The sequence below is a fragment of the Lepidochelys olivacea genome (genome assembly GCF_965140295.1).
Source record: "Lepidochelys olivacea isolate rLepOli2 genome assembly, chromosome: 14".
Taxonomy (NCBI): domain Eukaryota; kingdom Metazoa; phylum Chordata; order Testudines; family Cheloniidae; genus Lepidochelys; species Lepidochelys olivacea.
This window is the reverse complement of record NC_140424.1, coordinates 36,015,684-36,040,365: the sequence shown is the minus strand read 5'-3', so window position 1 is coordinate 36,040,365 and position 24,682 is coordinate 36,015,684. Positions and strand designations below refer to the sequence as shown.

Here is a 24,682-nt window from a genome sequence, read left to right as displayed (position 1 = left end):
CAATCCCCCAGGCTCCCCTACTACCACTGTCCTTCCCCCCCATCAGCCCCATCCCATTCCCCAATCCTCTCCTAGCCTACCATTTGTCCCCAGCCAGGCCTGACCCCCAACAACCCTTCCCTGACCAGCCAGGCCTGCCCTCCCTCCTCCAACCCCTAGGAAGGCAGGTCTGCCCCCTCTCCATGCCAACCAGCCTGCCCTGCCAGCCCCAGCCAGATTTCTCTAGCTTGTCCTGACTCATCCCCAACCCTCAGCCAGGCCTGACCCTGTTCAACCGGCCCGCCAGACCTACCCCCCACAACCTCAGTCAGCCCCAAAGCAGCCAGGCCTCCTCCCACTCTGCCCCCAGCCAGACCTGCCCCTCCTCAGCCGCTGGACACCTGGGGTAAGCCCACCAGCAACACATGGCCAGGCCTCTCTCAATTTGGTTTGCCCCCTGCCAGGTCTGACCCTTTCCTCAGCCAGTCCCCTGGATCTATCCCCCTCACTCAGCCACGGTTGACCTGGCTCCCCATCCACCTCAGCCAATGCCCTAGGCCAGGGGTTCCCAAGCTGTGGCTGCTAGGGTTGTCACCTCTGAGGTATAAAAGACCGGGACATCTGAACCACTTGGTCTGGGCCAGCTACCTCAGAAAAGGGGCTGTGCTGGGTGGTGGCCACCCTAGTGGCTACTGGAGCTTGAGCGTCTCTTAGCCACCCCCACCACCTTCCAAACTCCCTGCCTCTCAGGGAGCCATGCCCCTAGTTCCCCACTGGCTTCCCCCAGGCATACTCCAAAGGAATCGGGCTCTCAGAAATACACAGCCTTGGCTGCAGCTCTGGGTTTGAATTCAAATTCAATGGACATTTCAATCTTTGGTGAAAAAAACAGAGGAGGGGATAACTGAAAATACATTCACATTTTCCCTCCTGGTTTTCAACCAGCCTCGGTGCCTTCAAATTACCAGTTCATGGTGAAATTGAACTAATGTGTCTTCAGTGGTTTGAATGGAGTAAAGAACATGTGAATGTCACATATCAGTGCAGACAAGTGGCTAAACTGAGGAGGATCTAAAGTTTGAAGATCTGAAGTCTGAGGGTTTGTCTACACAGGAAAGCTACTGTGAATTTAAAGCTTCCTCCATTGGGTGATTGTTTCCTGATGTACCGTATAGAGACTCAAACCAAATGTATACCCCTAATAATAATTAATAAAAACAGTAAGAGGATGAGAAAATGCCACCATGGCTACACAGCAGAGCAAAAGAGACAGTTAGAGGCAAAAAGGCATCCTTTAAAAATTGGAAGTCAAATCCTAGTGAGGAAAATAGAAAGGAGCAAACTCTGGCAAATCAAATGTAAAAGTATAATAAGACAGGTCAAGAAAGAATCTCAATAGCAACTAGCTAAAGACACAAAAACCAACCGCAATTTTATTTAAGTATATCAGTTGCAGGAAGCCTGCTAAACACTCAGTGGAGCCACTGGATGATCACAACGCTAAAGGAGCATTTAAGGAAGACAAGGTCATTGTGGAGATGCTCAATGAATTCTTTGCATTGGTCTTCACTGCAGAGGATGTGGAGAAAATTCACACACCTGAGCCATTCTTTTCAGGTGAGAGATCTGAGGAACTGTCCCAGATTGAGGTGTCAATAGAGAAGGTTTTGGAACAAATTGATACATTAAACAGGTAATAAGTCACCAGGACCAGATGGTATTCACCCAAGAGTTCTGAAGGAACTCAAAGATGAAACTGCAGAACTACTAACTGTGATATGTAACCTATCACTTAAATCAACCAATGTACCAAATGCCTGGAGGATAGCTTATTTAACACCGATTTTTTTAAAAGGCTCCAGAGGTGATCCTGGCAATTACAGGCCAGTAAGCCTAACTTCAGTACCAGGCAAACTGCTTGAAACTATAGTAAAGAACAGAATTATGAGACACATAGATGAACGTGATTTGCTGGGGTAAAGTCAACATGACTTTTATAAAGGGAAATCATGCCTCACCAATTTATTAGAATTTTTTGAGAGTGTCAAAAAGCATGTGGACAAGGGTGACCCGGTGTACTTGCACTTTCAGAAAGCCTTTGACAAGGCCCCACGCCAAAGGCTCTTAAGCAAAGTAAGCAGTCATGGGACAAGAGAGAAGGTACTCTCCTAGATCAGTAACTGGTTAAAAGACAGGAAATAAAGGGTAGTAATAAATGGTCAGTTTTCACAATGGAAAAGGGTAAATATCAGGGTCCCCAGGGATCTGTACTGGGACCTGTGCTGTTCAAATATTTATAAATTATCTGGAAAAGGAGGTGGCAAAGTTTGCAGATGATACAAAATTACTTGGGATAGTTAAGTCCAAAGCTGACCGAAAAGATTTACAAGGGGATTTCACTAACCTGAGTGACTTGGCAACAAAATGGCAGGTGAAATTCAATGTTGGTAAGTGCAAAGAAACGCACATTGGAAAAAACAATCCCAACTATACATACAAAATGATGGGGTCTAAATTAGCTGTTACTACTCAAGAAAGAGATCTTGGAGTCATTGTGGCTAGTTCTCTGAACACATCTGTTCAATGTGCAGTGGCAGTCAAAAAAAAAAGCTAACAGAATGTTATGAAACATTAGGAAAGAGATCATAGAATCATAGAATATCAGGGTTGGAAGGGATCTCAGGAGGTCATCTAGTCCAACCCCCTGCTCAGAGCAGGACCAATCCCCAGCTAAATTATCCCAGCCAGATAGGATATGCCAGATAGCTAATAGGAAAGAAAATATCATAATACTACTATAGAAATCTATGGTATAGATACTAAGGTCAGAAGGGACCATTATGATCATTAAACAGTATGCCCACACCTTGAATATTGCATGCAGTTCTGGTCACCCTATCCCAAAAAAGATATAGTAGAATTGGAAAAGTTACAGGAAAGGGCAACAAAAATAATTAGGAGTATGAAATAGCTTCCATGTGAGGAGAGATTAAAACAATTGGGACTGTTCTGCTTAGAAAAGAGATGACTAAGGGAGGATATGATAGAGGTCTATACGGTCATGAATGGCGTAGAGAAAGTGAATAGGAAAGTGTAACTGACCCCTTCAGATAACACAATGACACTAATAGGAAGCAGGTTTAAAACGAACAAAAGGAAGTATTTCTTCAAACAACACACAGTCAACCTGTGGAGCTCCTTGCCAGAGCATGTGAAGGCCAAAAGTGTAACTGAGTTCAAAAGAGAATTAGATAAGTTCATGGAGGGTAGCTCCATCAATGGCTATTAGACAAAATGGTTAGGAACACAACCCCATCCTCTGGGTGACCCCAAACCTCTGACTACCAGAAGCTGGGACTAGATCATTTAATAATTGCCCTGTTCTGTTCATTCCCTCTGAAACATCTGGCACTGGCCATTGATACTGGGCTAGATGGACCATTGGTCTGACCCAGTATGGCCGTTCTTATGCCAGAGTGCGGTGAGATGATGTGTGGTATTGCCTACATCAGACGTTCAAAAATCATGTCAGGCCCCAATCACAAGATTGGCTTGAAAATCACTAGATTTTTGAAATAATGATCATTGATACTTTCTAGTTCTTATGTAGCACTTACCATCCATAGGGTTCTTTACAAAGGAGGTCAAAATCATTGATTGCCCCTATGTCACAGAAATTTTGAGTTCTTTGTCTTTGCCTTCTGGGGTTTGAGTCCTCAGGATACACTTGAGTCAGGTTTCCACACTTGTCTTTGTAACCCTAAGGGGCAGAAATGTACTTTTTTAACAAAATGAGAGCTGAGATTTTCATGTAATCACTTGGATACTTTGGTAATGGGGGGCCACATAAGTTTGATAAATAGCTAGACATGTCCCCAAGAGCTGGGGCTTTCAATAAAACATCAATATCATGAGACTTGTGATAAACCCATGAGAGCTGGCAGCATTGATTATGGGATGTGCCTGATCTCATTTAAGTTCTTATTGCCCCTAGAACGTTACTCGATATTGTGAGTATGTTATTCAAGCTCATCTGACAAATACAGACCGTGGGTGCGGTAACAAAAGAAATTAAACAAGCAGTATCAAGGCCAGAGCTGAATAATACAACCACTAGCTTTTATATAGAACTTTTCATTAGCAGATCTCAAAGAGCTTACCTAGGAGGTCAGGTGCATCATCAGCTCCTGTTTCCCACACCAAGGCTGGGAAGGGCTGTGACACAGTGGGGATTTTCCCTTGTTATGCTGTATGTGAGCCCATGTGAGTCTTACTGTTTTGCATGAATGCTGTGTGTGCCTCAATTTCCCGGTGTATTGCACCAATGTCTAGGTGGTGGGAATAAGGGTGTGTGACTTTTGCAGGGGCTGCTCCAGCTGCCTGCATGGATGCTATGGCAGCCCCTTCGTAACCTGAGACCCAGGAAGGGGATGCGACCAGGTGACTCTTGGCCCGGGAGGCGAGAAAAAAGGCTGGAGGAGGAGCAACGGGCGGGGGCAGGTAGCTGGAAGCTCAGTCTCCGCTGGCTTGGGGTGCAGGGGGAGGGCCAGAGCCCTGGCTCTGGGCTCCCCTCCCCGAAGATGGACTTGGCTGAAAGTCACTGATTTCTGTGCTAACAAGTTCTGTCCTATGCTGAGTTCCTGTTGAATAATAAGCTTTCTGTTTTATCAGCTAGCTGTGAGTCACGTCTGACTGCGGAGTTGGGGTGCAGGACCCTCTGGCTTCCCCAGGAGCCCTGCCTGGGCGGACTCCCTGCAGGAAGCACACGGTGTGGAAGGGGATGCTGAATGCTCTGAGGTCAGATCCAGGAAGGTTGAAGCTGTGTAAGCTTCTTGCCCTGGAGACAGTATGCTCAGAGAGAGGAGGCTCCCCCAGAGTCCTGACTGGCTTCATATGGAGTAGTTCCAGAGCATCACCCCAGTGACTGTGTGACAAGGGCCAACTTCTGTCGGTTTCTTTGGCTTTGGTGCCTCACCTGCCAGCCACCTCAAGTGTAGGCCCATTTTACAGATGGGGAACTGAGGCACTGAGGTGAAGTGTGGTCAGCCAGTAGTTTGATTGTAAACTGTTCCCAAGAGGGACTGTCTTTCACTGTGTGCCTCTACAGTCATCCAGCAACATGGAACCTGGAACTCTTGGCACTATGCCTTACCCTTGTATAATGCTCTTCATCAATCTGAAAGCATTTTACACTGGAGTTCAATATCATTATCTCCATTTTACAGATGGAGAAACTGAGGCATGGAGTGTGACTTGCCCAAACCTCACCGAGCAAGCCTGTGACACAGCCAGGGATAGAATCCAGCCTCCTGCACCCCACTCCTCTTTGCTATCCACGAGGCCACACTGCAAATAGCGATACGTCCCACCTCTGCCTCAACTCAGATTAAGGAGTGTGCTGGGCCACATCCAATGTCCTATTCTTATTCCAAAATATGATTTTTTTTAAGGTCACACTTTCTTTCAAAAAATATTAAAAGAGGGGAAATTTTTTAAAAGAGGGGAAAGTGCACAAATAAAGTGATAACTATTTCCAGAGCCATTGGGGAAGAGATTCTAGAAAGAAACTGTAAGTATGCAGGGGGAGGGGGGAAATCTATTTACATTGCAACAAAGGCTGATGCAGGCCAGGCAGAAGCTGTGCCCGCAGGTTAGCGTCACGGGATCGCTGAAATAGTCGAGGCAGAGGGAGAGGGTGATTTCGTCCTGGAGGCTTTGGAGAGGGTTTGCAATAGGCACCGTGTCTGAGACAGAGAAACAGGAAGGAAACGTTAGTGCTTCTGATACATTCCTAGACTGCAAGGCTGCAGCCCTTTATCTAGAGGCAAGAGGATTTATCTTCCCCCGAGGATAAATCGACCCCCCCGAGCACTCTCCCGTCGACTCCTGTACAGTACTCCACCGCCGCGAGTTATTGTTATTTTTCTTTTTTTTTGCCGAGCGCGTATAGTTGAATTCGCGTAAGTTAAATGCGGGTATGATGCGACTCCACTGAGTGGCTCTTCTATCTAGCAGACAAAGGTCTGACAACATCAAGTGCCTGGAAGCTGAAGCTAGACCAATTCAGACAAGAAATGAGGCACAAGTTTTTAACAATGGGGGTAATTAACCATTAGAATAATTTAATAAGGGTTGTGGTGAATTCTCCAGCATAAGCAATTTTTAAATCAAGGTTGGACATTTTTCTAAAAGGTCAACTCTAGTTCAAACAGGGATTGATTCAGGGAAATCTTATGGCTTGTGTTACACAGGAGGTCAGACTAGCTGAACACAATGATCCCTTCTGTCCTTGGAATCTATACATCTATTCAATCTATTTGGTGTTCCCATGGAAAATTTAATTGGATGCTACAAAGAAGCATGTTTGTGCATGGGTTAGAAAAGAAAGTTTGTAGGAATAGTTGCTATAATAGGGAGTGTTACCTAGTGGCTATGACACTGGACTAAGACCCTAAAGACCTTGGTTCTATTCCTGGCTCTGACTTGCTAAGTGACTTTGGGGCAGTCACATTGGTCTATGCCTCAGTTTCCCTATCTGTAAACTGGGGTTAATGATCCTTTGTAAAAAAAAAAAACTCCCATTGAAAAGTACTATTATTATTAATCAAGTGATGACATTACAAGCCAAAGCATAACTTAAGTACCATTGCTCCCTTCCCTCAAAGCTTCTTATTTTCTATTAACTCTCTCTACTGGAAGATTGCCCTCTTTTTGGAATCCCCCCCCGCCCCAGAATGCCTTTTGTGACACTGGCCCTTTAAATTGGGCAAAGACAAACAGCTGATGCCCTAAAGTGATCACTTTGCAACAGGCAGTAGCTGTCTTTCACTTAGTCAGTGTGTGTAATGTTTCCTTGTGCTTGTTCTTGTGTCAAGCTATGTGTAATGCTTCTGAAACCTAGATCTCAAGGCGTGTTGTAAAGAGAGATGTATGTAACATTGTTCCCATTTTACAGATTGGTAAGGCTGAGGCACAGTGAGGTGAAGTGACTTGACCAAGTTTGCAAAGTGACTCACTGGCTTGAATTCACTCCTTTTGACCCCTCAGTCCAGTGCTCTACCTGTTGGACTGGGCTGCTTTCCTTCACTTTGTTACTGACTGACAAAAATGTGTTGCAGATCAAGAAAATTAATCCTTACTGTTTGGTCACCGATTAATTTGCAAAGTGACTACTTCTAAGCGCTTGGGAGGCTGAAAGGCTGAGTTAAGGTGATTTAGGTTTCCTAACTGTACATTTCCATAGCACAGTATCCTGTCTTCCATCAGGGGCCAAACCTACCACCCAACGTGGGGCTCCAACCCATGACCCATGAGACTGAGTCTCATGCGCTACCAACTGAGTTAGCAGAGCTGTGCCTATGATCTAAACTACCCCTCAACTAGTTAACAGATTTACTTGAAAATTCTTAGAAAATGAATTCCCTGCTCCAAGTCACTGCTATCAATTTTATGGGGGGATCCCTTGCATTTTTCATTTGTACCAGAGCAAAGGACTCATCCTCTTTAAGAATAATATGTAACTCAGCCTTCACCATGGAGCTGCAACTGGTACCTCCGTAATAAAAACCCATCCAACTATATGCTGTTCACAGAGAGAGAGAGGATTAGACCTCATGTCCCTGTACCTTTCCCCTCCCCTACCACTGTCGGTGACCTGCAAGTAGGGTGACCAGATGTCCTGATTTTATAGGGACAGTCCTGATTTTTGGCTCCTATTACCTCCCCCATCCCCTCTCCCAATTTTTCACATTTGCTGTATGGTCACCCTACTTGCAAGTGGCTTCTGAATTTTTCTCCACAGATTCCCCCCACCACTACTTTTCTGTGCTAAACCCACATACCCGAGCCCAATGATTGCAATTCATTAGTAAGCTCTTTGGATCAGAGGCTATCTTTTTGTTCTGTGTTTTTACAGCGCCGAACACAACAGGGTTCTAGCCCATGACTGTGGCTCCTATGTGCTATGGTAATAAAATAATAAATAGTCACTACCCTCTGAGAAAGGTGGCAATATTGTCCCACTGAACTCTTTCTGGCCTAACCCATCCTGATCCTCTGTCACTCTTCTCTTTCAAGACCTGCCTTCTGCTAATACCGCCTATCATCTGATCTACACACACAGTGTGTGTTTCTCTGTCCCAGTGCTCCTCATTGTGTCCATGTCTAATACCTGATGCCTTTGCCCAGAGCAGCTGGGTTATAAACACAGCACCAGAGTCTTCTGTGCATTACAGACCCTTCTCCAAAACCAGACAAATTCCCTCCTTCCTGCCCAGGAGTTTGGATACATTTTCCCAGATCTGGGATACATTTCCTATCCCACTGTCCTGACTCTCATATTTGCTGTGGCTCAGAAGGAAACTCCAGGGAGCATCTCTCTCACACACACCCTCCCTACCTTCTACTTACTTGAGTCAGAGCCCTGTGGGTCAACAGCGATTTCATCACCCAAGGTGAAGTTCTGGAACAGTCCCGTGCCCCAGCTGCAGAGCTCAGCTGTTTGCAGGCCCTAGATGGATCCCCTGGCAGCCTGCGTCCCAAAGCCTCCCCCTCACCTTGTCTGTCGAGGTACTTTGTAGCTTCCAGTGCCTTCCCAAACTACTTCACAACAGCAGTGATAAGAACATAAGAACATACTGGGTCAGACCAGTGGCCCATCTAGCCCAGTATCCTCTCTCCTGACAGTAGCCAATGCCAGGTGCTTAAGAGGGATGAACAGAACAGGCAACCATACAATGATCCATCCCCTGTTGCCCATTCCCAGCTTCTGGCAAACAGAGACTAGGGACACCATCCCTGCCCAGCCTGGCTAATAGCTGTTGATGGACCTATCCTCCATGAACTTATCTAGTTCCTTTTTGAACCCTGTTATAATCTTGGCCTTTGCTACACCCTCTGGCAAGCAGTTCCACAGGTTGACTCTGTGTTGTGTGAAGAAATACTTCTTTTTGTTTGTTTTAAACCTGCTGCCTAGTAATTTCATTGGGTGACCCCTTGTTCTTGTGTGATGAGAATGAATAAATAACATTTCCTTATTTACTTTCTCCACACCCAGTCATGATTTTATTGACCTCTGTTACATCCCCCCTAAGTTGTCTCTTTTCCAAGCTGAATAGTCCCAGTCTTATTAATCTCGCCTTTTATGGGAGCTGTTCCATGCCCCTCATCATTTTTGTTGCCCTTTTCTGAACATTTTCCAATTCCAATGTATCCCTTTTGAGAGGGGGCGACCCCCATATCTGCATGCAGTATTCAAGGTGTGGGCCTGCCGTGGATAGAGGCAATATGATATTTTCTGTCTTATTATCCATCCCTTTCGTAATGATTCCCAACATTCTGTCAGCTTTGTTGACGGCCGCTGCACACTGCGTGGCTGTCTCTCCCCTGTCCAAAACAGCAGGAGAAATAGCCTGGGCTAGCTGAAGCTGAGAGTGGAAAACTGGCCTGCACTTCCAGGGGTGGATGGGAAATGTAGTTCTTTTTCCTCCTTGGGAGCTCTCGCTCCCCCTTGGAAACTGTAATCCTTCTCCACAGCTGGGGTCATCAGACAGCCGGGCTCAGACAATCCTCAGGCAGTGCAGTGCAGTTCTCCCAGTTCTGAGCCCAAGCTCAGAGGCCAGCTAGTTTCCTGCAGCATCACCAGGGATGTATGATTGTGAGCCTGGAGGAAGTGAATAAGCTTTTCCCCCATGCATGCTGAGCATCCCACGTCTGCCTATTGGGCCCTGTTGTTTTCTTGCTCTCCTGGGGAGAGACCTTCATTAAAGCCCCCACTGTGCTCAGCCTATGGGTTGGACTTTCTCCAGTGGCTGGAACCTCTCCTGAGCCGGAGCCTGCAGGTGAGAGGAGAGACCTGGGGGAAAGGGCTGGGCAGGAAAGTGACTCTGCACAAACGGCCCCTCCTTGCCCCATCTCTGCTCCCGGGGGTCTGTGAGTCCCAGAGCTGCTGCCCTCCCTGACCCCCCTGTCCCCACTTCAGGCTCTGCTCCCCTGAACACTTGCAGAAGCCGAGCCAGCTCTAGGGAAATTGTATAAACTCTGCACTTGGTCTTTCTCTTGTGTCTGTGCCCTGCTCCTGCGTGCAATAAATGTGTGTGCAGGATCCTAGGTGGGGGTGGGGATCACCTCAGTGTCATAGAGAGGGACCACTCTGTGACAGGATTGCTATGCCTATGTAATATGCCAAGTGAGGGGACTCACCAAGGCCATGGAATACTACTACCTCGCTCTCGTACAGGAGCGACACCCACTTACTATCTAGCACTTCTCATCAGTGGTGCTTTACGAAGGAGGTCAATTATCACTGACCCCTTTTTACAGAGGGAGAAACTGAGGCAAGCTCCAGTCACCCATGCCTCCTCTTGACCACCTGTGTATTTTTCTTCTGGTGACTTCTTCATTTGCCTTCACATCTCCTCCAGTGATGCCGGAAGGACTGGAAAAATGTATGTGGGGTGGGAAAGCCATGAAAAGTTGGGGGGCAGCTTGGGGAGTCCAAGAGGAGCAGAGGGGTGACTCCCAACAAGAGCCCTCCCCCTACCTGTGCCCGGATGCTGCTCCCCATCAGTGCCCGTCCCCCCTTCTGGCTCTGCTCACAGCAGCTATTTCCCCATGGGCAAGTGTGACTACTGCGTAGAGCAGGACACCTGGGTTCTTCTGCCACTGGCCTGCTGGAGGACTTTAGCCAGGTAACTTCCGCTCTCCAGGCCTCCGTTTCTCCATCTGTAAAAGGGGGGTTAATGATAGTGTCCCCAGCTTCCTCTGTGCTCACCGGCCACCGAGTGCCTATGCTTTCCAAAGTGTGTGTTTGGGTGCAGAATAGACCTTGTCCATCTCCCCGCCAAGTCTCTGTCACCTCTGATCTCTCTAGACCAGCTTAGACTCCTGTTGGGTCTTTCCCTGACCTCCTCCCAGCGAACCCTGCTGCGTGTCTCAGGTGCTCCAAAGGGATAGGAGTGTCTAGCGTTCCGTTCTGTGCACTGTGGTGCCCCCGATGAGCCCTAGTCATAGGCTAGGGTCCCATTGCGCTAGGTGCTGTACGAACAATAACAGGATACACGATCCCCCCTGGGCTGCAACTTCCGCTCTAGCTTCCTGCTGGGCTGTTATGTGGTGTGGGAACCTGAACACATTTTTGGAGGGTCGTTCCTGTGCAGGACTCCTGGGTTCTGCTCCGGGCTCTGGCACTGATCTGGTGCATGATCCGGAGCAAGTCACAGCCCTTCCGTGTTTTTTTTTTTTCTCCTGCTGATAATAGCTCACCTTAACTGATCACTCTTGTTATAGTGGGTGTGGCAACAAAGATTTTTCATGTTCTCTGTGTATATATATATATATACCTTTTTTCCACTGCATGCATCCGATGAAGTGGGTTTTAGCCCACGAAAGCTTGTGCTCAAATAAATGTGTTTGTCTCTAAGGTGCCACAAGTACTCTGCGTTCTTTTTACAGATAATAATGAGATTTACCTTTCTTTGTGAAGCGCTTTGAGATGTCTGGCTGAAGATCCCCATGTAAGTGCTGAGGGCCAGAACCCCAGCGGGTGTAAATTAGCATAGCTCCATGGGGCTAGATTCCCAGCTGATGTAAATTAGAATCGCTCCATGGGAGTCAATGGGGACCAGATCCCCAGTGGGTGTAAATTAGCATTGCTCCATGGGAGGCAATGGGGACCAGATCCCCAGTGGGTGTACATTAGCATCGCTCCATGGGAGGCAATGGGGACCAGATCCCCAGAGGGTGTATATTAGCATCGCTCCATGGGAGGCAATGGGGACCAGATCCCCAGTGGGTGTACATTAGCATCGCTCCATGGGGCTAGATCCCCAGTGGGTGTAAATTAGAATCGCTCCATGGGAGTCAATGGGGACCAGATCCCCAGTGGGTGTAAATTAGAATCGCTCCATGGGAGGCAATGGGGACCAGATCCCCAGTGGGTGTAAATTAGAATCGCTCCATGGGAGGCAATGGGGACCAGATCCCCAGTGGGTGTACATTAGCATCGCTCCATGGGAGGCAATGGGGACCAGATCCCCTGAGGGTGTACATTAGCATCGCTCCATGGGAGGCAATGGGGACCAGATCCCCAGAGGGTGTACATTAGCATCGCTCCATGGGAGTCAATGGGGACCAGATCCCCAGAGGGTGTACATTAGCATCGCTCCATGGGAGGCAATGGGGACCAGATCCCCTGAGGGTGTACATTAGCATCGCTCCATGGGAGGCAATGGGGACCAGATCCCCAGAGGGTGTACATTAGCATCGCTCCATGGGAGTCAATGGGGACCAGATCCCCAGAGGGTGTACATTAGCATCGCTCCATGGGAGGCAATGGGGACCAGTTCCCCAGAGGGTGTACATTAGCATCGCTCCATGGGAGGCAATGGGGACCAGATCCCCTGAGGGTGTACATTAGCATCGCTGCATGGGAGTCAATGGGGACCAGATCCCCAGAGTGTGTACATTAGCATCGCTCCATGGGAGGCAATGGGGACCAGATCCCCAGTGGGTGTACATTAGCATTGCTCCATGGGAGGCAATGGGGACCAGATCCCCAGAGGGTGTACATTAGCATCGCTCCATGGGAGGCAATGGGGACCAGATCCCCAGCGGGTGTACATTAGCATAGCTCCATGGGAGGCAATGGGGACCAGATCCCCAGCAGGTGTACATTAGCATCGCTCCATGGGAGTCAATGGGGACCAGATCCCCAGAGGGTGTACATTAGCATCGCTCCATGGGAGGCAATGGGGACCAGATCCCCTGAGGGTGTACATTAGCATCGCTCCATGGGAGTCAATGGGGACCAGATCCCCAGAGGGTGTACATTAGCATCGCTCCATGGGAGGCAATGGGGACCAGATCCCCAGTGGGTGTACATTAGCATTGCTCCATGGGAGGCAATGGGGACCAGATCCCCAGTGGGTGTACATTAGCATCGCTCCATGGGAGGCAATGGGGACCAGATCCCCTGAGGGTGTACATTAGCATCGCTCCATGGGAGTCAATGGGGACCAGATCCCCAGAGGGTGTACATTAGCATCGCTCCATGGGAGGCAATGGGGACCAGATCCCCAGTGGGTGTACATTAGCATCGCTCCATGGGAGGCAATGGGGACCAGATCCCCAGAGGGTGTACATTAGCATCGCTCCATGGGAGGCAATGGGGACCAGATCCCCAGAGGGTGTAACCAGCCATAGCTTCCACAAAGTCAGCCGAGCGATGCTGATTTACACCCGCCCAGCATCCGGCCTGACGCCTGGTTCCCGAGGCCGGCGGGGACCAGCCCCGCTCCCCGCGGGGCGCTGCGTGGCACAGGGGCCTGGAGAGCCCGGCCGCCGAGCACGGCCCTGGCTGGACCCGGATTCCCGACACACACTCCCCGCAGGCGGCTGGGGTGGGGGCAGAATCCCTCTGGCCAGATCCGCCCCCTTTGGGCCATGTTCTGCCCCGGCGGGAGCGCAGCAATGCGGATCCAGGAGCTGGTGCCACCAGAGGGCTCTGGTTATTGCGGAGGGACGGGAGGCTGCTCTGGCTTATGCCTTTGCTCTCTTCCTCTGTATTTGCTTCTTCTTCTCCTTCGCTCAGGATATCAGGGGGCTGAGCTTCCTGGGTCAGACGCTGAGTGCCAGCAGCTGCGTCCATAGTGACCCAGGAGCCAGGACTGAGCAGTTGCTGCGCCAGGGAAAGACCTTCAGCAAAGCGCCCTCTGCGCCCAGCCCAGATTGGGACTCTCTCCGGTGGCTGGGACCTGCCCCGGGCTCTGCCCACACCAGCTCCTGAGCCGGAGCCTGCAGGTGATTGAGAGAAAGAGAATTCAGTCTTGGCTGTGGCCAGACTGTAAAAATGGCTCCTCGTTACCCTCCCCATAATCTCTGCTCCCGGGGGGTCCGCGAGTCCCCGAGCTGCTGCTGTCACTGGCAAGCCCAGGCTCTTGCTCCTGTTTGCATGAGTGGATCCAGAAGTTAGCATTCTCCTCTGTGTGTCTGTGTGTGATTTAACTTGCTGAAGGCGGCATGGAGCTGCGGTTGGCTCTGGGGGGGATGTAAATTGGATTTCAAAAAGCCTCTGTATGATCCTGCACGGAAAGGTGGGATTTAATTAGCCAGCGCTCGCAAAAGTGTCTTTGCTAGAGAAGGAGAAATATGTTGCCAACGCCAAAAGAAAATGCAATCAGACATGAGAATCAGCTGCTAGAGCATAGGAGTGAAGGGTAGCGAATACATTTGTAAAGAGCTCTGGCCCTTGGAATTGCAGATGAGTGAACCTGATTTCAGTATCTGGAAAATCTCTTTCCAGCAATATTTAAAGACGGTTATAAAACCTCAGCTTCATAGGCTGATAGGTCAGTATTATGTGATCGAGACTAACCAGCATAGCTTCTGCAGAGCAACATCATGTTGCTCTAAGCTATCAGAGTTCACTAACACAGTGGCTCTCAACCTTTCCAGGCTACTTACCCCTTTCAGGAGTCTGATTTGTCTTGCCTACCCCCAAGCTTCACCTCACTTAAAACTGCTTAGTTAAAAGAATCAGACTTAAAAATGTAAAAGGCTCCAAAAATGTAAAAGGCTGAAAACCTGCTTCCTTTCTCATTGTTACCATATCATGAGAAAACAAATCAACTGGAATATAAATATTGTACTTACATTTCACTGTATAGTCTACAGAGCAGTAGAAACAAGTCATTGTCTGTATGAAATTTGAGTTTGTCCTGACTTCGCTAGTGCTTTTTATGTAGCCTGTTGTAAAACTAGGCAAATATCTAAAGGAGCTGCTGTGTCCACTGGAAGGCCTCTGTGTACCCCCAGGGGTACGCATACTCCAGGTGGAGAACTAGGGCAAATAGTGGATAAGGGAGAAGCAGTAGACAGGTTTAATTTGGACTTTCAAAAACTTTGACAAAGCCCCTCACAAAGGGCTATTAAAAAAACCAAATAATGATGGGATGAGAGGTAAAGTTCTATTCTGGGTTGGAAACTGGCTGAGAGACAGGAAACAGTAGGTATAAATGGCCAGTTAACATAGATATAGAAGCTTAATAGCAGCTCCAGACTAGGAGGTTTAATATATTAGTGATTTGGAAACGAGGTGGCCCCCTTTGCAAATAACTAACTGCAAGAGTTTTGAGTCAACAATTAACTCTTAACCATTAACTAACCCAGCTGGGCAAATGGGCAAAAGAACATCTGTGTCAATGAATGCATGGCAATGCACAACAGAGGGAATGATTTGAACCTGCAACCTGGGTTGTAAATTGGTAGAAGTGGGTGAAAATAAACGGAGGCAATTTTCAGCGACTCAAGGCATGTGTTATCAACTCCACAGGACGTGCTTTTGTGGTTGACTAAGAAGTTTTGTGTCGGCTGCCCAAGAGAAAGGGTTTAAAGAGTAGAAAATAGTTTAGCTTTGAAACATCGGCTAAAAACCAGAGACAGATGGTCAGCTGGTGTAAATTAGCAGAGAGACACTGGACAGGAGCGGCTCGGATTTACCCTCTGCATGTGGCCCAGGCTGGGTGGGACTGGAAATGGAAATCACATGGGATACCCCATCAACACACAACCCCCCCACAGTGCCTTTTCCACGGAGTCCCTGCTTGGGACAGACCACTACTTTAACTCTTCCTTTCTCCTTCCCCCAGGCTTTTGCCTCTTTCCCCACCCTGCCCTTCTGAAATCGTGGGGTGTAATTCTCCATCTGCCTCACATTTTGTTGCAGCCCGGTCACATCCATGCAAAGCAAATGCAAAAGCTCCAACGTTCTGATCTGGTTGACTTTTGCACCCACCCTGTGTAGGTGTAAATGATCCACCCCAAGGGGCTTGTAACACACTTAAAGACCTAGATTGTATGGCCAGAAGGGATCTCTTTGGTCACTAGTCAGACCTCCTGTGTAGGATTTCACCTGGAGATTCATGTAGTGAAGGTGGGGATTTTATTCTTGACCCCTGTAAAGTGTGTGTGTGTCACAGCACCCTCTATCCTCAGAGAGGATAAGAGGCTACTACTGGCACCAGCTGCTGAAGTTCCTCCTTTAGCTCAAGAGGCTCAAATATGTGCTTTGATGGCGGAAGATTCTGTGTTCAAATTCTGCTACTGACCCTTCTCTGCACGTGGCTCTTTCACAAGGCTGTGGGAACCCTTGTACCCTTAATTATTGGGCTCAAAGGAGATTATTGTTGTTGTAATTTGGTGTCCATTTGGAGCTGAAATTTAGCCAATGGATTAGGGCCATTTCATTGGAGATAGGCAAAATGGAGGCTTGAATACCATGCAGCAGTGAAAGAGGACTGTGTTTTGTATGTTGTTTGAAAATCTCACACTGTTTCAGGACTGAAGTTATGTAAACATTTAAATTAAGCCCTTTTCTCCAAATTTCCTGCACCAAATGCCATGAGATAAAATCGCAAGAATACAACATTGAGTTTCCAGCCTCCTAAACTGCAGAGATGCTTGAAAATGTGACCCCTATAGGCTCAAAAACCAGAAAGAAAATACTCTTTCCCCCCCCCCCCCATCATTTATCATTATTTTTTAAATCTCCTTATTTTTTGGTTGGGGCCTGAATGCTTTGGGGTTGGCAATACTGTAGTTACCCCTACCTTTCTGCTACGTTCCCCTCACACACACTGATATAACTCCTGCTTAGTGTGGCTTTCTCCCCTCTAGTGACAGAAACATGTAGAGCTTTGAGCTGGTTCCTGATGGTGGGGCACACCACCTGGGTCTCTTCGTCTGGCAATTGCAGCTCATACTGTTGGATCTAGAGGTTGCAGGTTTGCGCCCCACCCAGGAGCGGGAATCTTACCCTTCTGCTTCTATCCAAGAGAGGGTGAGGGGTATGATGCCCTCAGTAGATGAAAGGGATCTGGTCTCTTCCCCTCCCTCCAGTCTCATCCTTGGCTGAGTCTGTTCCTGGCTTGGAATGCAGCACAGATGGGACCAGGGTGTGGGCTGCCAGGAGGATGCAGCCACCAGATGGAGAAGTTGAAGCTGGTTAGTATATACCAGTGGTTCTCAAACTTTTGTACTGGTGACCCCTTTCACATAGCAAGCCTCTGAGTGCGACTCCCCTTATAAATTAAAAACACTTTAAAATATATTTAACACCATTATAAATGCTGGAGGCAAAGCGGGGTTTGGGGTGGAGGCTGACAGCTCGTGATCCCCTCCCATGTAATAACCTTATGACCCCTGAGGGGTCCCAACCCCCAGTTTGAGAACCCCTGGCATAGACCTTTCCAGATCAGCTGGTCTGTCTTGCATGCGCACCTGCTTCCCTCCAGCCCCTGTGTCAACAGCAGAGTAGCCCCTGGGTATGGGGGAGAAAGGGGGAGACCCCCCCAACACATTTTCCTGAGACTCCAGACTCCCCATTGCCCCTGCTCCACGCCTCCTGCTATCAGCCCCTTCCCCACTGAAATGAATGGGAATTGGGTCTCCTCGCTGTTTCTGAAAACTTCACCCCTTAGTTCTAGAGTTGGTCGGAGACACTGGGATGGAAACCTTATGCCATCGGAATATGCAGTTCTGTCATCAGATTGATTTGGGGGAAAAAAGGGAAGAAAACGTTTTGATTGTGTGTTTTGAAATGACTCGTTTTGAAATTGCCATCATATAATGCAAAATAGTAAGGAAACAAGTCAAAACAAAACCTTTCAAATGCCCTGAAACAACTTTTTGAATTTTCCTTTGCCGAGAATTTCGAAATTTCCGGTGTTCGTGCCAACTCCCAACGCAGGTCCGTTTAGAAATCACGAAACCCTCTGTGACATGGAACCTCCGTACTCTGCACAGCTGTGCTCACTTACATGTCAGTGTTGGGCACTTACATGGCCTTCGTTATTGTAGCACTTGTGCACTTTGCAATCACAATTTTTAACATCTATATTCATGCCCCTCCCCCAGTGCTATGTTTGTTGGAGAAGCCAGGTCCAAGAACTGGGCTTTGCACTGGTGGCGGGGAGGTTTGTGAGGGTCCTTGCTTCCTGAGAGAGTTTATTCCACTGCCTTAGGCACCTCCAAGAAAGTTCTGATTCATGCAGGGCCCCCAGCTGCTGTAATCAGGGTACCACCCACAGAGTCCACTTAATAACCAGGAACCTGATGCTGCAGCCTGGGCTGATCCCAGGAATAAGAGGTAGGGGCTTAGCAGAAGCACATTAGGCCTGCACAGGGGAGGGAATGATAGTCCACCCCGGGAGGCAGAGGGCAGCCTGGCCCTGCGATGCCTGCGCCGGCGGACTTACGGCTGGGGCGGTGGGTGCTGAGCGGGGGAGGTTTTGTTGTTGCAGAGGCCGGCGACCAGTGGAGGAGGCAGGAGCCGTGTCTCACCATGGAGCAGTACGTGCTTCTGGACCCCCGGCAGAGGGCCCTGTACAGGGATGTCATGCAGGAGAGCTACGAAACCCTGATGGCCCTCGGTAAGTAATCGCTTCCTCTTCTCCATAGGGAGCCGCGAGTGGCCCCATTCAGGGGTCTTCCTTGCTGGGGAATCCACCCCCTGCTTCCTCCTACGCCCCAGAACTCAGGGATGTAGTGGAGAAGGGAGTGAATGAAGCCATGGGAGCAGGACAGTGGGTCCCAAGTGGTAGCTAGGGCTGGTGGTAGCTAGAGCACTACCAATTTCACGGCTGTGAAAAACATGTCACAGACCATGAAATAAGCCCTTCCCCATTCAATCTGATCTCCTTCTGCTGCTAGGAGAGCCCCAGCCAGTGGGCTCCTAGCTCCAGCTGCCCTGGGGAGTCACGGGACTTGTCCAACCCCTGCACAGCCGCTTGGGGGGCGGGGAGAGCTCAGACCCACTTCCGGGAAGCTCCCTGATTGCTGCCTTCAGAGTCCAGCTCTGAAGGTGGCATGGAAGTGAGGGGGGCAATCCTGTGACACCCCCCCGCAACAGAATTGTGACTCCTCCATAATCCCCTTTTGGGTTGGGACCCCACGGTTATACCACCATGAAATTTCAGATTTAAACATCTGCAAACGTGAAATTTACCAGTTTTCAAATCCTATGGCCGTGAAACTTACCAGAACGGACCCTGAATTTGGTAGGACCCTAGTGATAACAGAGGGAGACAAAGGCGGAGGAAAAGGATATCCCAAAGGCAGGGCTGCAGAAGCCTGCAAGACAGGACAGGACTTGTCCCAGGATGCCAGAAGGGTCTGGGAGGGGAGGAGGTGGGTCCCTGTACTGGAGGCAGCAGAGGGTGTGAGGAGGATACGTCCAGGCGTGGGGGGACGGGGGACAGGCCCCTCAGAGTTACTAGGAAAGGCAGCGGAGGGAGACTGAATCTGAGTGGGAGAGCGGGCATCTGAGGGCTGGAAACAGATCTCCCTTGAGGAGCTTTGGGGTGAGAATTGGCGGATGGGATAGCAGGGCTGAGCGAGAGGGGCTCCTCTGGGGTGGGGAAAGGGAAAAGCAGCCTATTTAACAGGGGCAGGAGTAAAGGGGTGGGGAACAAGCTAGTAGAAATGTGACTCCTCTCTGAGGGGTTGTGATGTCACTGGATTTCTTGAGCGGTGAGGAGAGAGGCTGAAGGCGGATAGGAGATGAGGTCTCTCACAGAGGGGAGAAGGACGAAGGACCTGGTTGTGGCAGAGAGCAAGAGCCCCAGGGGCTTCTGGGAAGGGGCCACTAAGGCTGAGGGAGGCGGGGGGGGTGTGTGCGGCGTGGCAATGCCCAACCTGCTCTGATCTTGATCTTGTTGCTCGCCCTGTCCCCGAGCAGAATTTCCAATTTCCAAGCCTGACCTGCTCTCCCGGCTGGACCGAGGGGATGAGCCGACAGCCCTGGATCTTCACGTACCCAGAGGTGGCCGGGCAGGTGAGTCCCTCTCCCTGCAATGTCACGCATGGCTTCCCACCAACCCTGACTGAGCCCCGGCAGTAGCTCCCTCCCCGGGAGCGTCCGGATGGGATGCAGAGGCAGAATCGGTCCCCCTCCTTTTGGGGTCGGGTTCTGGGGGGAGATGTGGCTGCTGGCCGTTTGATCTCCCTGCTAAGGGCAGACAGAAAGCAGAAGATCAGGAGTCCGAAGTGCAGGCAACGTGATGTTTATTGGTGTTAATCAGGCAAGCATAGCCATAGCTCTGCACGCTGGCAGAGCCTGTTTCCCCAGTGTCCCCGTTCAGGCATAATTATACCTGTAGTGTACGCCCTTTGTCCAACCCCTTACCATTTATGGTCATGTGCCATTTTGGAGGGACTTCGGTCTGGGGGCTTCGGTACCACCTCTTTTGTACCCCATGGGGGGGTAAGGAGTGAGGTTATGCTTCAGTCAGGGACAGGCATTTCTTTGGCCTGTTAGTGTTTCTTATACCCCCCGCCCCACTCCAGTCCCTTTGCCCCTCCTGACTGGTTGCCTGACCTTGCCTTGAGATAAGATCTGAGGCAGTCTTCAAGTGTACGCTCGTATATTACACCCCCATTCTACCCAGCAACACTTTAGCTCTATTTCTTATCTCTTCCTCCCCCTCCTCCCATCTCCTTGTGGGCAGATGTAACACAGTGTTCTTTGTTCACCCATATTAGTAAGAATATAAAAATATCAAAAGCCAAACGGGCCAACAAGACCCAAAATTCTATCTCCAGCAAATATAGAGGCCTGAATGCTGCATTATCATCACTAACACTCCTCTGCAGTTGTGGTTTGTTCCCCTCGCCATGCAGGGAATGACTCGTGTCTGGGTCTCTCTCCTCTAGCAGCAGACAGCACCGCCAGTGGGAAAGAAGAAGAGAAACCCCAGGAAGCGAGCCCAGAGGAGCCAGCCCCGGGAAAAGCCGACGGCGCTGGGAAGGCTCCCCAAAGCCCCGAGGCAGGGGAGAAGCCGCCGGCTAACAGCGGGGAGAGCCCCAACACCTGTGCCGAGTGTGGCAAGACCTTCAGCCACAAGTCGGCGCTGGCCAAGCACCAGAAGATCCACACGGGCGAGAGGCCCCATGAATGCCCCGACTGTGGCAAGACCTTCATCCAGCGCTCGGACCTGACCATCCACCGGCGGGTGCACACCGGGGAGCGCCCCTATGCCTGCCCCGACTGCGGGCGCCGCTTCAGCGTCAGCTCCTCCCTGCTGACCCACCAGCGCACCCATGCGCCGGGCGGAGAGAAGCCCAACCGCTGCCCGCAGTGCGGCAAGAGCTTCGCCGACCCCAGCGCCCTGGCCCGGCACCAGAAGAGCCACCTGGGCGGCAAGCCGTATGAGTGCGGCGTCTGCGGCAAGGCCTTCGCCTGGAGCTCCCACCTGGAGCGGCATCAGCGCATCCACACGGGAGAGAAGCCCTTTCAGTGCGGGGAGTGCGGCCGGGCCTTCGCCTGGAGTTCCCACCTGGACCGCCACATGCGCACCCACGCGGCGGCTGCGGAGGAGGAGGAGGCTGAGGAGGAAGCCCCGCCCCCGCCGCAGAGATGCGCCGACTGCGGTAAGCGCCTCAACCACCAGACGGACCCACAGCGCTTCAAGCACAAGGGGACGCAGACCCAGGACGGCGGCGGCGGGGTGGGAGAGGGGCCCTGCCAGGTTGAGGAGAGTGGCCCCGAGCGGCCCCACCGCTGCCAACAGTGCGGCAAATGCTTCAGCCAGAGCTCGAACCTGCTCAAGCACCAGCGTGTGCACACGGGCGAGCGCCCCTACGCCTGCCCGGACTGCGGGCGCCGCTTCCGCTGGGGGTCGGCCCTGGCCAAACACCGGCGCACCCACGCCCGGGAAAGGCCCGCCGAGGGCCCGGCGCCGGCCCGTGACGCCGGCGCTGCCAGCAAGCCGTACCCATGTGGGGCCTGCGGGAAGAGCTTCGGCTGGATCTCGCACCTGGAGCGTCACCGGCGCATCCACACAGGAGAAAAGCCCTACCGGTGCGGGGAGTGCGGGCGGGCCTTCGCCGTCAGCTCCCACCTGGAGCGTCACCGGCGCATCCACACGGGTGAGCGGCCCTACCGCTGTGGCGACTGCGGCAAGAGCTTTGCCGTCAGCTCCACCCTGCTTGCTCACCGGCGCACCCACGCCACCCGGGAGGGGAGGCCTCACCAGTGCCCTGACTGTGGCAAAGGTTTCACCGCCGCCCCAGCCCTGGAGCGGCACCGCCGGCTGCACCGGGGTGAGAAGCCTTACCAGTGCAGTGTCTGTGGCAAAGGCTTCGCCTGGAGCTCGCACTACGACCGGCACCGGCTCACCCACACCGGAGAAAAGCCCTTCCCCTGCGCCCACTGTGGAAAACGCTTTGGCCGCAGCTCCCACCGCAACCGGCACCAGCGGGCCCACGCCCAGACCGGCGCGGAGAAACGGCACGTCTGTCCTGACTGCGGCAAAGCCTTCAGCCTCAGCGCGGCCCTGGTGGCCCACCAGAGACTCCACACCGCTGGCACCGACAGCCCGCTCTCCCTGCTGCCGCCCGCCTGGTGGGAGGCCGAGAGGAGGACCGGGACGACCACGCCACCGCCCGAGGCCTGGGCTGAGGATCCGGCCACCCGCTTCCAATGCCCTGTCCCCTCCGCTTCCCCGACTGCTTCCCCCCGGGCCTGGGCGACCAAGTCTCTCTCCGCTCCTGGCGCATGGAGGCCAGGGGAACGGGAGGCCAGTGCTGCTGCCCCTCTGGAGAGCTGGGCCCAGCAACCTCCTCCCAGCTCCTAACATGGCTAAGCAGGGTGTGTAGGGGGAGGGGGAATCCCTGTCTTTGGAGAGAGCCAGAAACACCCTCTGCCCTGGATGGGGCTGGTTGGGGGACTGGCATGTTCTTCCCCCCCCAGCCAGGGGATTCTCTGCGGGTGAAGGGGGGGTGGCAGTTTGCCCCCTCACACCGGCAGCATGATTCACTGCTGATGCAGAAAAATGGCCCTTGAGCCGCCTGGTAGCTGAGACCCTCTTCTCCCCCCCACCCGCAGAATGCCATAGGGCCAGGGGGTTCCCCCCACCCACCCCATACCCAGGCGGAAATGAGAGCTAGAAGGGAAGGGGGTGGAGGGCTGGGTCTGGGATAGGGACTAGATATGGGGGGAGGTGGGGTGGACATCAAGCAGGGGGGATGAGAGTTTGGGGACTGGGGGTGTAGGAACCAGAGGGGGCAGCAGACATTGGGTGGGGGGAGGGTGGGAAGCAGAGCGAGGTGGGGGGCTGAGTGTTTAGGGTTCAGAGGGTTGGATGGGAAGCAGATGGAGCTTGCAGCGTATGGGTGTGCTGGGGGCAGGAGGGTATCTAGCTTCGTGGGGTAGAGATGGGATTACGGAGGTGCCGCCCACCGATACAACTTTTTCCACCTGCTCCACTCCGTTTGCTTCTGTGCTGTTGCCGGCTCAGAAGGAAATGGGGGAGACCTCAGAGCAGACAGGCGTAGGGGATATGGGGCAGAGGTTAGGAGAGAGAGAGTGGCAGGGCGGGGGGATCTGTCCCTGGAGCAAAGGAATGGCTTTGGAGCAGCACACGGTTCACCAGTGGGACTCCCTGCTGCTGGAGTCACCTGGAGAAATAAGCGCAGTGAAGGGCCTCTGTGGCTGGGAATCTGCCTTGTTATAGGCAGATCAGGGATCCCCAGGAGCCATTGAAAGGAGGGGCCAGTGACCCAATGCCCAACAAAGATGTGAAATTTGGCCCTAGAGCCACAGATGCACAAGCCCCGCTCCATGGGTCCTGACCCTCTTTCAGGATGTGAAAGGCAAGGCTCAGGACTCTGCCTTGCTTTCTGCTCCAGGGGGATGAATTCACCCAGGACCATGCAGCGCTGCAGCTGGTTTCCATGGGCCCTCCCCTTTGTGGGAGGCCTAGAACAGCCTTTGTGGACCCAGGGAATCCGATGTCAATAGCATTAGCTTTGGGGTGTCACATTTATATGATCCCCGCCTTTGTGTTAGCCTGGGAGGGGTCACATTTATACAGTTCCCCCTCCCTTCCGTTAGCTTCAGGGTGTCATGTCTATACTGTCCTTCCTTTCCGGAGCCTCCGGGCATTTCATTCATACTGCTCCCGTCAGATTCGGCGTGACACATCCCATGCTAGACAAAGGTTGGTTAGAAAGGCTGAGCTAGTATATTTTCTACGTTGGCTGCACTAACGCTGGGTCTGACTGTGCTTCCCTGGGTGGGTGTCAATGGAAAAATCCTCTCTGGCCTTTCGGGGCCAGTTGGTTAAGTAGCGATGCTCACAGCTAGAGACAGAGACAGACCGAATTGGGGAAGGAAGTTACTGCCTGAGCTCTGCAGTGATGTCAGACAGTCAGGAGGGAGTGAAGGTCAAAGATAAGGGCGCTGGGAAACGACAGCGTTTGCTCTTGAGAGCCAGCCAGCTGAGAACTGTGAACTTGCTGAACTGGGACAGACAGGAAATGTCCTGTGAGTATCAGGGAAAGCTGCCCTGAATCCTAAAGGGCTACGCATGATACCCCAAGAGGAGGGAACAGTGTGGGAAAGGAGGTGTCTGCGGGTTCCTGAGAAGAAGAGGCTGGTCAGAAAAGAAAGCTGGGGAAGTCAACAGGCCAGGCCGGCCCTGAAACCAGACCAGGCTGAGTCCATCGGTGAGGAGGCCACAAGGAGTCGGGAACCCTGACGGCTCAGCTGCCGGAATCCGCCTCCTTCCTGGGAGCGTGGCTGCTGACAGACAAGGAGCTAACACTACATCTCCTAGTTACCACAGCAGGTGACTCCTTGGAACCGGGTTCTCCCGGCCACATCATTGGCTTTTGTCACTCGCTCAAGCGGTTTGTCTCAGGGAAGAGC

The 24,682-nt window shown here is 51.6% G+C and overlaps 1 protein-coding gene across 2 annotated transcripts; it reads left to right on the top strand.

Annotated features, from left to right (window-relative positions):
* Positions 1-13,562: 13,562 nt before the first annotated feature.
* LOC311530548 (uncharacterized protein) lies at positions 13,563-22,952 on the top strand. Of its 2 annotated transcripts, none has more exons than XM_084647294.1 (4): positions 13,563-13,776; positions 18,276-18,404; positions 19,712-19,807; positions 20,689-22,952. In XM_084647294.1, exons 2-4 carry the CDS (start codon positions 18,317-18,319, stop codon positions 22,605-22,607), a joined length of 2,103 nt encoding a protein of 700 aa, XP_084503420.1. In that variant the 5' UTR covers positions 13,563-13,776; positions 18,276-18,316; the 3' UTR covers positions 22,608-22,952. The 2 variants fall into 2 exon arrangements, with proteins under 2 accessions (XP_084503420.1, XP_084503419.1); XM_084647293.1 differs by having other exon boundaries at positions 13,564-13,776; positions 20,686-22,952.
* Positions 22,953-24,682: the final 1,730 nt, after the last annotated feature.

Coding starts and splice junctions, on each gene's coding strand:
- LOC311530548 (XM_084647293.1), top strand. CDS start 18,317: ATGGAGCAGTACGTGCTTCTGGACCCCCGGCAGAGGGCCCTGTACAGG. Junction 18,405..19,711: donor CGAAACCCTGATGGCCCTCG/GTAAGTAATCGC, acceptor GTCCCCGAGCAG/AATTTCCAATTTCCAAGCCT. Junction 19,808..20,685: donor ACCCAGAGGTGGCCGGGCAG/GTGAGTCCCTCT, acceptor TCTCTCCTCTAG/CAGCAGACAGCACCGCCAGT.